Source organism: Schistocerca americana, chromosome 2 (genome assembly GCF_021461395.2).
Source record: "Schistocerca americana isolate TAMUIC-IGC-003095 chromosome 2, iqSchAmer2.1, whole genome shotgun sequence".
NCBI lineage: Eukaryota > Metazoa > Arthropoda > Insecta > Orthoptera > Acrididae > Schistocerca > Schistocerca americana.
Genome location: NC_060120.1, coordinates 51,594,446 through 51,608,997, shown reverse-complemented (window position 1 = coordinate 51,608,997; position 14,552 = coordinate 51,594,446). Strand labels below are relative to the sequence as shown.

Genomic DNA, 14,552 nt, shown 5'->3' with positions numbered 1-14,552 from the left:
TAATGAGGCTTATGGCAAGTTAAACGATAGTACACTGGCCATATAATGGTGCATTATTGGAGGGTTGTGAGCAGTGAAATAAAAGTACTGTGTAACACAACTGTGCACCTGTCGGCTATATAATTTGCAGTAGCCAGTGTCGGAATCCGCAACCCATTTTTTCAGCCAGTGTAGCAATGCAGTACATTGACACCGAGGACAACAAATGACAAATGAAGAAATAAAAGCAGGTGGCACCGTGACAGCTAGTATCCAAACCCACATCTGGATGTCCTACTTTAGGTTTTCCATGATTTCCCTAAACTGCTTCAGGCAAATGCTGGGATGGTTCCTTTGAAAGGGAACAGCTGAGTTCCTTCCCCATCCTTCCCTAATCAAAGCTTGTGCTCTGTCTCTAATGGCCTTGTTGTCAATTGGACGTTAAACACTAATCTCCTTCTCCTATTCCTTCCACAGTTGCAACATTCAAATTACGTGTGATTATTAGCTTTTCGGCCTCTTCATCTTCTATTTGTGATTTATACTTAAACTTCATTTGCTGCTGTAAACCCTGTCACTGTACTATTCACCATAACTGATTCTGTGCCCTATCTGTCCACTGCTTGTGCCTGTAACATGACCTTATTTACCTGTGCTAATCTGCCCTTGGTAGCTGCACCTCTGTCAAATATGACTGAAAAGTGGTTGTTGAAAGTAGGCTATTTTAATTGATATGGTTCACACAAAGTTACAGTCCAAACACTTTAACTGCACTTTTCATGTCAAATAATCTACAGTCTATGGCCAGATTGAGTTTCATTATTTATGGACAAATAAATGGTTAGCCACATACTACACTCAACTGGTGTCCCATTATATTATTGTTCAAGTGTAGTGACCGAACATAGACATATTGAGTCACAACAAGTGACATGTGCAAGAAATCATTAACATGTTTGCCAGTTACACTGTCCTTCCAAGTAGACAATTACATCAAAATGAAAATGATGTGCACGGTTAGTATAAGCTGGAGGTAAAACAGTTCAGCTTGACCTAATTGTCACAGTAAATGATCATAATTTGACTCAGTTCATACAGTTTACTGCCCAATTAATAATCAAAAACAGTCACTAAATTACAGAATGATCTCCTGAATGTGAAATACAGATAAAACCCAGCACATTGTACTACTAGTAATGTGTGCTAATTCATCTGTGGTACACTTTTGGACACACATCTTACTCAATTCATGACCTCCTGCACACTGACTAATGTTCCTTTTATAAGTTTGCAATAACTGAAACAACATTCAAACAATTGAAACACAAGGTAGGAATATCAACAATGTAGCGAAAGATAGATTGCTACTAACATAAAAAAGGCACAGCCTTCATCAGCAAAGGAGAAACAGAGAGACACCTACCATTCGTACACACAAGCAAGCACACATTGCGCATATGTGACTGTCAACTCTGGCAGCTTGGGCCAGAATGCAGCTGTCATGTGGAATAGAAGCAGCAATGTGGAGGGGGTGGGGGAGGGGGAGGGGGAGGGATAGTAGTATATGGGTGGGGGAGAGAGGAACGCTGTCTGGTGGAGTGTGCAGGGACTGGAATGCCAACAGACACAGTGTCAGGAGGGTGTGGATCAGGAGCAGGGGAAAAAAGGAGTGAGGAAGAAGAGGAGCAGGGAAAGATGGGTGGGTGAGTTGGCAAAGGGCAGCAAATAAAGTGGGTGAGAGTTGAGAATGTGGAGTAGATGACACGACAGAGAGGGTGAAAACTGTGGGGTAGAGACTAAGGGGCAATATGTTGCCATAGGTTGAGGCTAGGATATTTCTGGGACCAGAGAATGTATTGTAAGGATAACTCCCATCTGTGCAATTTGGAAAAGCTGGGGCTGAAGGGGAGGATCCAGGTGGCTTGGATAGTGAATTAGCCATTGAAATGAAGAATGTTATGCTCAGCTGCATATTGTGCCACAGGGTGGTCTACTTTGCTCTTGGCCACAGTTTGGAGGTGGCTGCTCATCATGGTGAACAGTGGTTGGTAGTCACACCAATACGAACAGATGTGCCGTGATTGCAGAGCTGGTAAATGACATGGCTGTTTTCACAGGTGGCCCAGCCACTGATGGGTGGGTAGGACAGACCTGTGATAGGACTGGAATAAGAAGTGCCTGGTGGTTGGATTGGGCAGGTTTGCACTGGGGTCTTCCAGAGACAGATGATCCTTATGGCAAGGGGATGGGATTGGTAGTGGCATAGGGATGGACTAGGATGTTGTGGAGGTTGGATGGATGATGGAACACTACTTTAGGAGGGTGGGAAGGATCTTGGGTAGCATGTCACTCATTTCAGGGCATTAACATAGGTAATCAAAACTCTGGTGAAGGAATGTGGTTCAGTTGTTCCACTCTGGGGTGACACTCCTTTGTGGCTGGCTCTTGGGGATGGTGCAAGGATTGGGGGTGTGAGGGGAAATGGCATGGGAGATCTGTTTGATTGCTAGGCCCAGTGGATAGTGCACGTGTGTGAAGGCCTTGGTGAGAGCCTCAGCATACTTAGCAAGGGAATTCTTGACATTGCAGATACACCATCCCTAGATGGCCAGGCTGTGTGGGAGGGACTTTTCCAGTGTGAATGGGATGACAGCTGTCATAATGCAGGTACTGTTGGTGGTTGGTGGGTTTAATGTGGGCAGATGTGCAGATGGAGCCATCACAGATGAGGTCAATGACTAGGAAGGTAGCACATTGGGTTGAGGAGGACCAGATGAAGCAGATGGAAGAGAAGGTGCTGCAGTCATGAAGGATGAAGATAGGGTGTTTCGACTTTGAATCTATATCCTGAAGATATCATCAATAAACCTGAACCAGACTAGGGGGTTTGGTGTTTTGGGAGGCTAGAAAGGTCTCCTCTAGATGGCCCGTAAACAGATTAGCATAGAACAAAGCCATGAGGGTGCCCATGGCTGTGCTGCCCATTTGTTTATATACTTCCTCTTCAAAGGAGAAGTAATTGTGGGTTAGGCTAAAATTCTTAAGATGTATGAGGAATGAGGTAGTGGGTTTGGAGCCTGAAGGACAAGGGGGAAAGTAGTGTTCAATAGAGTTAAGACAATAGGCATGAGGTATACTGGTTTATTGGGAGGTGGCATCAACAGTGATGAGTAGAGATACAGGAGGTTAAGGGGTGCAGATGGTGAGAAGTTGGTGAAGGAAGTGGTTGATATCTTTGACGTGGGAGACTAGATTACAGGCAACTGGTTGGAGGTGTTGGTCAATGAGGGCCAAAATGCTTTCAGTAGGAGCATAATAACCAGCTACAATGATTCATAAAAAATGGTTGGGTATGTGGATTTTGGAGAGCATGTGAAAGGTCGGTGTGTGGAGTATCATAGGGCTGCAGAGAGAAATAGATTCAGGGAGGAGGTTCTGGGAAGAGCTTAAGACTTTAGGCTGGGATTGTAGGTAGTGTTGGCCTTCTGGGAGGTATGACTCTGGCAGAGTTAATGGGTAGAGGAGTCAAACAATTGGTGGAGGCCTTCTGTCAGGTAGTCACTGCACTTCATAACAACAGTGATGAGACATCTGTCAGCTGTTAGGATGGTTAAGTTTGGATTTTTTGTTGAGGTTGTGTTTGGCTGTTCTTTCTCCTGCTGAAAAGTTGGTGGGAGGGGCGAAAATCATGGTATCATGGTTGGACGATGGTATGAACTGGGAGACACAGTTGGAATTAGGTTGGTTTTGGTTGGAGGAATTGGTGGCAAAGAAGTTCTTTCATTGCAAGGATCAGGAGTATGAGAGTAGTCTTTGACAAGTCCAGCATGGTTAAATTTGGGTGTAGAGCCAAAGGTGAAGCTTTTGGATAGGACTTCAACTTCCATGGAGTTCAAGGTTTTGGTGGACAGGTTAACTACAGCATCATAGGAATGTTTTGTTTCTGGATTTGGTGGAATGTTGGCAGGGAGTTTTGGGAAGATGAAAAGGTCGGCTAGGCAGGGTTTAGGGGCTATGAGCAGTGTACGAGAAGGGAAATGGGTTGGATAATGGTGGGCCGAGGTGGTAACAATATGTCAGGAGGTTTGATAACTTATGGAGGTGGTGTCTGGAACGCTCCTGCAAGTGCTGGAGAGAAAGTGATACAATTTCAGAGATGTGATGTATGGAGCAGGGATTGCACGGTAGTAGTGTCTTGCAGAGGGAGCAGAGGTGGGCGGTTCTGGGATGTCTGTGCCATGAAGATATGTTTTTGCAGTAACAGGATTGTGAGGGCCACGGACTGGCAGAATCTGGAAAGGTGAAGTAACTGTGAATGGAGGTTTGGGATCCAGAGAAAGAAATTTTTGTGAGTAGGCTGTTTGGGGTGATTCCATGGTTCAGGTAGCATTTGAGGAATAGTATGTGATTCTGAGTTTTAGCCAGGGAAAGGGATACCTTTATGAACTGGTGCAGATAGAGCAAAGCTCAATTGTGCCAGTATAGGTGTAAAGGAAACGAGAATGATGTGGAAATGGGTGAAATAGCTGTTACTGGTTGTAAGAGGAGGTGGATAAGAGAAAATACGCATAAAAAAAATGTAAAGACACATGGAAACGCACACTGATATGCAAAAATACGCACAGATACGTAGAAATATGCAAAATAACTTGAAAACATGTAAAAATACGCACAGATACATTAAAAATGTACAGAAACATGGGAGAAAAGGAATGGATGAGGTGTGGGAGCACGTGTGTGTGTTACGATAAGAGATGAGAGGAGGAGGGGGAATGTATTAGGTCAAGATCACAAGGTTGTGTTGCACAGGCAGGTGTGTAAAATGAAACGCTAAAGGACTTCAGGATGAGGGATGAAGTGGAATCAACAAGAATAAATATAACTAATAGAGGAAAGAATCTGGAGCATCAGATACTGCATCAACAATCTGACCAGTCACGGAGCCTGAATAGTGTGTGGATGCTCTTTGATACAATGTGGCTCGGAAGTAGATGTGGTTTGGAAGACAGTGAATAAACCCAGGTAAGAAGAGAAGGAACAGACATTGAGAGGAGTAATGTTATAGATAATAGTAACAAAGGAAAACATCACACATTTGTACTACCCCTTCCTCTTCCCTGCACCTCCAGATTGCTGCTTCCATCCCACATGACAGCTGCATTCTCTCCTGAGATGCCAGAGTTGGCAGTCAAGTCTGCATGCGCTATGCTTGCTTTTGTGTATAATTGGTGTGCGTATCTCTCTTTTTCTTTTGCTGATGAAGACTGTGGCAGAAGGCTATGTGTAAGTTCTTGTAATTGTGCTTATCTGCAACTTAGCGTGTCTTCTTTACCATAAGTAGCTCTTTATCTTTCCCTATGTTGTTGAGATTCCTTCCTGGAGTTTAATTTTGCTGAATGGTTTTTCTGCCATCCTACAAGCCAGTGACATTTCCCTTTGTTACTCTTCTCTTTGGCATTACTCTTCTGAGTGTCCATTCTTCCCTTTTCTTTCCTGTGTTTATTTACCACCTTCCAAACCACCTCCACTTCCAAGCCACACTCTGTGGATAATCGTCTACACATAATACAGGCTTCTTTACTGCGTGGATTGTTGATGCAGCATCTGATGCCCCAGATTCTTTCCTCTGAGGTTATTATTATATTTATTTCCATTGATCCCACTTCATCTCTAATCCTGAAATACTTGAGCATTTTATTTTACACACCTGCCCTCAGTCTAACCCATCACACACACACACATTCCCATACCTCATCCGTTCCATTATTACCACGTTTCTGTACATTCTTACCATATTCGTGCATATTTTTACAGTGTTTCACGCAATTTCAGCATTTTTGCGTATTTTTCCGTACTTGTGCTTATTTTTGCATATCGGTGCACGTTTCCATGTGTATTTATGTATTTTTATACATCTTTTCTCTTATCCAGCTCCTCTCACAATCACCAACATTTGTTTTTCCCATTTCCTCATCATTCCCGCTTCCTTTACACCATTCCTACCACAACTGACCCCTGCTCCATCTTTCTGCATTAGTTTAGAAAATATCCCTTTCCGTGACTAAAACCCAGTCCCACATTCTATCTCTCAAATGCTACCTAAACCATGGAATCACCCCAAACAGCCTAACCATAAAAATTTCTTTCTCTGGATCCCAATCTCCTTTCACAGTGACTTCACCTTTCCAGAATCTGCCAGTCCCTGGACCTCACAATCCTGGTACTGCAAAAACACATCTTAATGGCGCAGGCATCCCAGAACCACCTCTACTCCCTCTACAAGATACTACTACTGTGCAATCCGTGCTTAGACATTACATCTATAAAATTGCATCACTTGCTCTCCAGCACTTGCAGGAGCATTCCAGACACCATCTCCACAGCCGGCCAGTGTGGCCGAGTGGTTCTAGGCACTTCAGTCTGGAACCGCGTGACCGCTATGGTCGCAGCTTCAAATTATGCCTCAGGCATGGATATGTGTGATGTCCTTAGGTTAGTTAGGTTTTAGTAGTTCTAAGTTCTAGGGGACTGATGACCTCAGATGTTAAGTCCCATAGTGCTCAGAGCCATTTGAACCATTCTGAACCATCTCCACAGGTTATCCAACCTGCTGACCTACTACTCCTGTACCGGGCCACAACTATCTAACTCATATCCTACACATACTGTTCCTTCTCGTCCACCGCTCATAGCACTTAAACCCTGCCTAGCCAAGCTTTACACTTGCCACATTCCCCAAAATGCCCTGCCAAGACTCCATCAAATCCAGAACCAAACAATTTCTATATCACTGTTAACCTGTCCACTGAAACCGTGAGCTCCACAGCAGTCTCAGTCCTGTCCAAAAGCCTCATATTTAAACCTAAACCCAAATTTAACCATGCTGGACTTGTCAAAGACCACTCTTCTTCTCCCAATCCCTGAAAGAAAGAACTTCTTTGCCACCTATCCCTCCAACCAAAACCAACCTAATTCCAACATTGAACCCTGTCTTTCCTAGTTCATAACACCATCCAACCATGATTCCCCCCCACCTAACCACTCTCTCGTTACCTTCCAGGAATTCCTTACCTCTAATGTAGCCCAACCATCCTTCCACAGAACACCAACTTTTCAGCAGAAGAAATAATAGCCAAACACAACCTCAAAACAAATCCTAACCTGATCATCCTGGAAGCTGACAAATGTCTCATCACTGTTGTTATGAACCACAGTGTCTACCTGACAGAAGGCCTCCACCAATTGTTTGACTCCTCCAACCATGAACTCTGCTGGAGTGATCCCATCAAGAAGTCCAGTACAACCTACAATCCCTGTTTAAAGCCTTAGGCCCTGCCACAACCTCCTCCCTGAATCACTCCTATGACGCGCCATACACCCACCTTCTAAATGCTCCCCAAAGTTCACAAACCCAACAATTCTGGCTAGTGACCGTGTCCCTACTGAAAGAATTTTGGCCTTCATTGACCAACACCTCCAACCAATTGCCCACAATCTAGCCTTCCATGCCAAAGATACCAACCACTCCCTTCACCAACTCTTCACCATTCATTGGAGCAACTGAACCACATCCTTCTCCAGCTTTGATTACCTATTATCATGCCCTGAAATGAGGGACATCCTATCAGAAATCTTCTCACCACTCCTAAAGTGGTATTCTGTCGCTCACCCATCCTCCACAACATCCTAATCCATCCCTATGCCGCTCCCCATCCCAAACTCTTACTCTGGTACCGCGCGCTGCAGAATTTGAATCCACGCCACATGTCATGGACGTCGAAGACCCATAGAGGTCTCGGCACCATCGCGCCGTAAGCGGTGGCAACGCACGCCTCCTGGCCTGCTTTTAGAGTGAGGGTGCCACAGTTGAACACGTGGTCTCAGCGGCCAATAGCGGCGCCCCCAATAGCGTACTTAAGCGCTGGCCTCTCGCTCAGCCAGTTAGTCTAATCTTGCTTACGTCGGTTTATACCTCGCTTTGCGCTAGACTGCTTGCTTCCTGGTTCATGTACAAGTGGACACGTTTGTTTACTTGTGACTCTGTTGTTCAGTCTTGTTGTATTTGTTCTGTCCTTTGTTGGTAGTGTCTGTCCTCTTCCATTGTGTTGTTGTTCGCGTGCCTCTCCGCGGGTCCCGCCGCGCTTTCCGTCATTGCTACCCTATGACCGTCCTGGTCGCAGTTACAACACTTACCACAAATATCATATCCCTCGGGGAGATCCAGGTGCAGGTCCTACCCAGTCCACCCTCCCGGCATTTTCTATTACAATTCTGCCGCAGATTTATCCTATCCCATCGAGGACTGGGCCACCTGTGAAAGCAGCCCTGTCATCTACCAGCTCTGCTGCAATCATTGCACAGCTGTTTATATGGGTATGACCACCAACCACAGTCCACCAGGATGAACAGCCACCTCCAAACTGTGGCCAACACCCACCCAACCTCCACAACATCCATCCCTATGCCACACCCAGTCTCAATCCCTTGCCACAAGGATCATATCCCTGTGGAAGACAAGGTGCAACATCTGCCCAACCCACCCAACCAGCACTTTCTATTGCAATCCTGTCACAAGTTTATTCCACCCCATTGTGGGGCTGGGTCACTTGTGATAGCAGCCACATCATTTACCAGCTCTGCTGCAATCATTGCACAGCTGTTCGACTACCAACCACTGTCTGCCAAGCTATGGCCAAGAGCTAAGTACACTGACCTGTGGCACAACAAGCATTGGAGCATAACATTGTTGATTTCAATGGCTGCTTCACTACCCAAGCTATATGGATCCTGCCCTCCATCACAGCTTTTCTAAAGTGCACAGATGGTGGGAGCTGTCCCTACAACACATGCTCCACTCCCATAAAAATCCCAGCCTCAACCTATGGTAACATATTGTCCCCATGCCCTCCACCCAATAGTTTCCACCCTCTCTGTCCTATCATCTCCTCTCCATTCTCATCTCCCACGTTCTTTGTATGCCACCCTTTGCAAGAATTATCCAGAGCCCAAAGAAGTCTACTCGTAAAATGGCACAACAGGCACATGTAAGTAGGAGGAGTTGCAAGCAGATATTGAAAAGTCTTAATTTTAAGCCATATCGTGTGATGGTTGTGCAGCAATTAACAGAGGATGACAATCAGAAATGTGTAAATTACACTTGTGGCTTCTGCGTAGCATCATCGATGGTTTGTTAGATCCTTTGATTATATCATGAGTGATAGAGCAGAGTTTCATCTCTCCAGCCATGTGAATTCACAGAAAATAAGGTATTGGGCAACAGAGAACCCTAATATTGTGTTTCAGCAACCACTCTGTGATGAAAAAATCAGCATTTGGTGCAGTGTAACAGGAACATGCATCAATGGACCAACATTTTTTGACACTAACCTCAATGCAATTGCATATATGGAAATTTTTGATACATTTTGTGCTCAACTCACTGAATATGATACACAATACTGCTTCTTCCAGCAATATAGTATCCCTGGAATGAGTCTGTGATGTTTTCACTGAGGAACAAACTGTCAGCAAAGATTTATGGCCACCATATTTGCTGGATCTAACAAAAAGGGGTTTTTCCCTGTGGGACACTTTGAGAGCAAGGTCTATGAAACAAATCCACGTACACAATACCGGAACTGAAGACAACATCAGCTGTGAAGTTGCTGCCATCAATATTCGAACTTTATACACTGGCAGTATCTGAATATGCTTAGATGTGCACAGCCTTGTATTGACATCGCAGGGGATCACTTTCAACATCTTCTGTAAGTGTGTTTGTCACTGTATTTTTCATTGTAATTAAATGGTAAGTACATTTCAGCTCTTCATCTCTCTAATTTCACTGCATTTCCTTCACACTGACACGGGATACTTTTATCTGCACTACCCTGTAGTATAGTACAGTATCTACTGCAATTCTATTGACTGTTTCTTCTCCATTCCACTTTCTCTCAAAACTGTCAGTTTTGACATTGTTTTTGCTTCTAGTTTCAGTTGATCTTCTTCTTGTATCTCACTTATTAATTTCCATTGTTATAGTCTAAATTTTGAAAATCTAAAATCCTGGCTGCTGACAGGACATGTGTGTAGTCAGTATTGTAACATAAAGACCTATTGATAACTTTATTATCGTAATAATGAAATGTCTGTGAAACAATTACTGTGGAGGATGATAGGGATGCTTCAGAAAGTAGTAATCCTGTTGCTCTGTGTGCTACTCTCTCTTAATCTAAAATTTTAATGACTTCCTTATTAAGCCTGAACATTTTGTTTCCTCCAACATATCTCCTCTGTAACTATATGAGGAAATCTGTGGTTCCAAAGACTAGCATTTGTGTCACCTTTTGTCTGCTGCTGCCTGATGTATAGAATTTTTAACCTTATTTACCTTTATGAAGATTTGTTTTATGAAACAGGATTATAATTTTTGTCATTAGTGTCATTATATGTTCTACAGTGCATTGTGTATGTAATTGATCTTTGTGTATTAGTTTAGTGGCTAATGATAGTTTCTTTCAGTACTTCCATTGTTTTCAGGGCCGCAAGTACTGTTTTATATCAAACATTGACAATTTAGGTGCTGAAGTTGATCTGAAAATTTTAAATCTGATGGACAGTGCGCAAAGTGTGCATGGCGGAGAACTTGAGTTTTTAATGGAGGTTACTGAGAAAACAAAGGCAGATGTTAAGGTAACATCAGACTTGTGTAGTTGTCGTACATAAAATGAAACTATTCTTTCTGCAATTTTTCTAAATTGTTTATGTGCCATTGCTGTTGTATATAATTCTCTCCCACACAACTGAAATTTGGGAACAATTAAGCATCATTACCACATTGTCAATATTTATTAGTGTGGTAATTCCAGTTTTAAAGATGATATGGTAGAGGATGGAAATCACCAACAAGTGATTCATTATCAAAAACTTTAATGAATTGTGGAAGCACAGTGCAATTGAACAACTTGTAATGGTACACAGATACAAAGACAAAGAGAGGTGAATCAAATATCATGACATCAAAGATGAATGATAGTGTTCCATTGGTTGATGGTCACCACAGAGCTCTCCCCTGGGAAGTGTAGAGCACAGAGGACATGCAGAGCAGACAATGCCATCGATAAAAAAATCTCATATCCACTTCAGTGGATGTCCTAGATGTGAGTGGGGGAGGTTGTTGGTTAGAGGGATATCTGTAATTGGAGTCAAATGAGGATGATGACGGAGAGTCAGCCGTCAGAGGAAAATTTCATCAAAATAAAATCCTGGTCACTGTTGGGAAGAAGCTCAAAAGAGTTCAAGATCTGGATGTGCATGGTGGAGGCATTGTCTTGAGGCACTGGTGACATGACAAAGATGAAGGCTGTGCTGTTCCTGACCTCAACAAAAATGTTGTCAATGTTGACATCTGTGATGTTGGCAGTGAACACAGTGTGAACTGGGTGTGCAAAGGTAGAGATGGGAATGACACACAGTACTTCACTACTGTCACACATGTCACTCTAAACACAAGGGGGCCAGGTGGGAATTTTGAGGGGGAATGAGTCACTAACAACACACATATTGTACACTGGATCACTGAAAGATGCAGCTGAGGCCATGGAAGGTGGGCAGGGGTCATGGGACAGGTCTGAAGGAACATAGGTGCAGCCTGAGTAAGGTTGTCAGAGAGCAACTGGGACAGTTTCAGTCGATCAGATGAGGCGTTTGACCATTGCCATTAAGTATGATGTAGGAAGTGTTCTCTCTGTAAGCAAGGACTTTGTGATTGGTCAAGTAAAAAGGCAGGAGTGATGCACAGATAGAGTCATCTTGGAGCATCACATAATCGTAAGTCACCAGTTCTTTGTGGACAAAGACATGGGGTAGAGAATGTGGCTGTGGGGGTGGCATATGGATGTGTGCATTCTGTGCACGTATGCAATCAGCCAGTGCTGGGAGATCATGGTCCTGTGTGGTAGTAAGAGGGGCAGCAAATGCGGCACATAGGACAGTGGGCTCATTGTAAAAGATGTCTGTGAGTGATGCCTGGAGAATATCCTTGTAGGTAGCATCTATCCCTAAGGGTCCATGGTAGTGCTTCTGACCAGGAAGTTCCATAGCATAAGAGTGCTGTCTTAAGTGTGTGGTTTCAACATACCATGGACCATTGCACTGTGGGTGGTAGGCGGTGGAGTGAAATTCGTCAAATCGTGCAGCTTGCAAAGTTAGAGAAGAATGAGGACTCAAACTGGCGGCCCTGGTTGCTTGTAATTGAGGAGGGGCAGCTGAAGTGGGCAATCCAGGAGTTAATGAAAGCCTGGGCAATGTTTTTTGCTGTAATGTCAGAGAGGGGCACCACTTCAACCCACCTCATAACTTGGTCGCTGATAGACAGAATATAGTGAAAACCATTTGGGGGTACTAATGTTCCTACAGTGTTAATATGGATGTGGCTTAGGTGACCCTTGGGGATAGTGAGTTGTCCAAGAGGGGCTGGGTGTGCCATCCCACCTTACTCCTCTGACACAGTATACAAGCACATATCCAAGTGTGACAATTGTTTTTTATTCCTGACCAAATGAAACATTCAGTGATTAGCTTTGTGGCAGCTTTGATGCCCGGGTTGGTCAGTTAATGTAGCTACATGAAGATTGTCTGGCAGAGAGGGGCAGGCAAGACCGGGCAGAGCATGCCTGTTGGGGTGTCATACATGAGGGATATGGGGGAAGCCAGGAGTAGGTGACACTTGAACATAAATGAGCATTTTGTGTCCTTCAACATTTTGACTAGCTCAGAATCATCTGTCTTTAAGTGTACTGATTTGTTCATGTACAGGGGAGTCAAACTAATGTTTACACAGAAAAATAAGCTGTGGTCCTGATTATATACTGTACATCTGTGGAATACTGGCAGATGAGGTCCATGTGTCATAGCCCTCAAGGTGGAAAATTCTTTCTAGGGTTATGGATGACGTCAGCCAGTGGGGAATGATCTTTAAAGATGGTGAATTTGTGTCCCTTGATATTGTCATGGAAGTGTTTGATTGTCTCATAGACCCCAAGATGTTCATGGTCAAACATTGACCATTTGTGCTGAGAGGGTGAAAGATTCTTTTGTGACAGCATAGGTGAGGGTGGTATTGAGTTACTCGAGATCTGTGATCATACTGTCCGTCCAAGGCATCTTCCTAGTGCCTGAGGTGTCATTAACAATGAGCACATCAGCAAGGGGGCCTGGATAGAGGCAGTATGTGAGAAGTGGTGGCCATAGAAATTTATGATACCAAGGAGTTCATGGGAGTCCAAAGGTAAAGATAGGTTGTCAGTTAGCTCGACGTAGGTTAGATGCTGTCAGACAGAACAGTGTAACCGTGGAAGGTGACACTGTCATGGGTCAGTTATGACATTTCATGACTGATCTCGATACTGTTGCAGTGAGACATAACATGGACTGTGACTGAAGCTGTTCATGGTCCTTAATGGTAAATCAAAAACATCAAATTGTCATCAAGTTAAGCATATATGAATGCAGACTGAACAAGTAGACAATAAATATCTGCCACATTTGGGCTGCATTTGTGAGGCCATAGGGCATAAAGCACTATTCGTAAAGTTGAAAGAGGGTGATTAGTGTGGTTTTTGGAATGATATCAGTGAACATAGGTATTTGGTCGTACGCCTTGTGGCAGTCCAGGACATTAAACACCCATGCACCATTAAGCAATTGAGTGAAGTTTTGGATGTCAGGGATTGAGTAGTTATCTAATGACATTTAAAGAGTTCAGGATACAGTAATTCCTACATAGGTAAAACGAGCCATTTTTCTTCTGGTCAAGGTGTGTGGGGGAAGCCCAATTGTTGTTTGATGGGTGTGTGATTCAGATGTTGAGTGCTTCACTAATGCTTTGCAAGTCATAACTTTTGGGGGTTAAGGCATTTGATTAGACTTATGATGTGTTAATCTGTGGGACATGACATGAGAGAGCACCGCCATTGATGTGTTGTTAGAACTCGTCAGAGCATGAGGGGAGAGCACACTGGGATGAGACACTGGAGAGACAGATGTCACTGATCTTGGAGTCCTGAGATGTTGGGTGAAGATCCAAAATCTGTAAAGAAGTTGATGCTGAGCACTGGTTCGTTGGCATCAGCAATGTGAAATGTTGATGGGAAAAACAGTTCAGATGTGAGATGAACTTTCAGATCCACAGTGCTGAGGACTTTGATGCAAGCATTTTTCACCAAGCACAACAGTTTGGTAGGGAATTTGCAAGGGAGGGCCAATGCCACAGGTACAATACTAGCCTCTGTGCCAGTGTTGATAACAAATCGAAGGCCTGACACATGGTCTGTAATGTAAAGATGACCGCTGGAAGATGAGGAGTCATTCACCAATTGTTGTTTGATGAGGCTTGATGTAGATGGTGTGTAAGCCAGAGTGCGTAAACTTGTGCACATAAATAGTTTACTGTGCAGGGCGAGTATGTGACTACAAGCAAGCTGGGACAATTTTACTTCCCCTCTTGTTTTGCCATATGCCTCCTTAAATTTGTTTTGTTACTTTTAACTATTTGCCATTAGCATACGTGAGTA

General features: G+C 43.8%; 1 protein-coding gene across 1 annotated transcript in view; it reads left to right on the top strand.

Moving 5' to 3' along the window:
* LOC124593779 (UTP--glucose-1-phosphate uridylyltransferase-like) overlaps positions 1-14,552 on the top strand; it is a 146,603-nt gene that overhangs the window by 17,613 nt on the left and 114,438 nt on the right. The window contains exon 3 of the mRNA XM_047132128.1: positions 10,519-10,671. Coding sequence (XP_046988084.1) covers positions 10,519-10,671 — 153 coding nt within the window. The remainder of the gene's footprint in view (positions 1-10,518; positions 10,672-14,552) is intronic.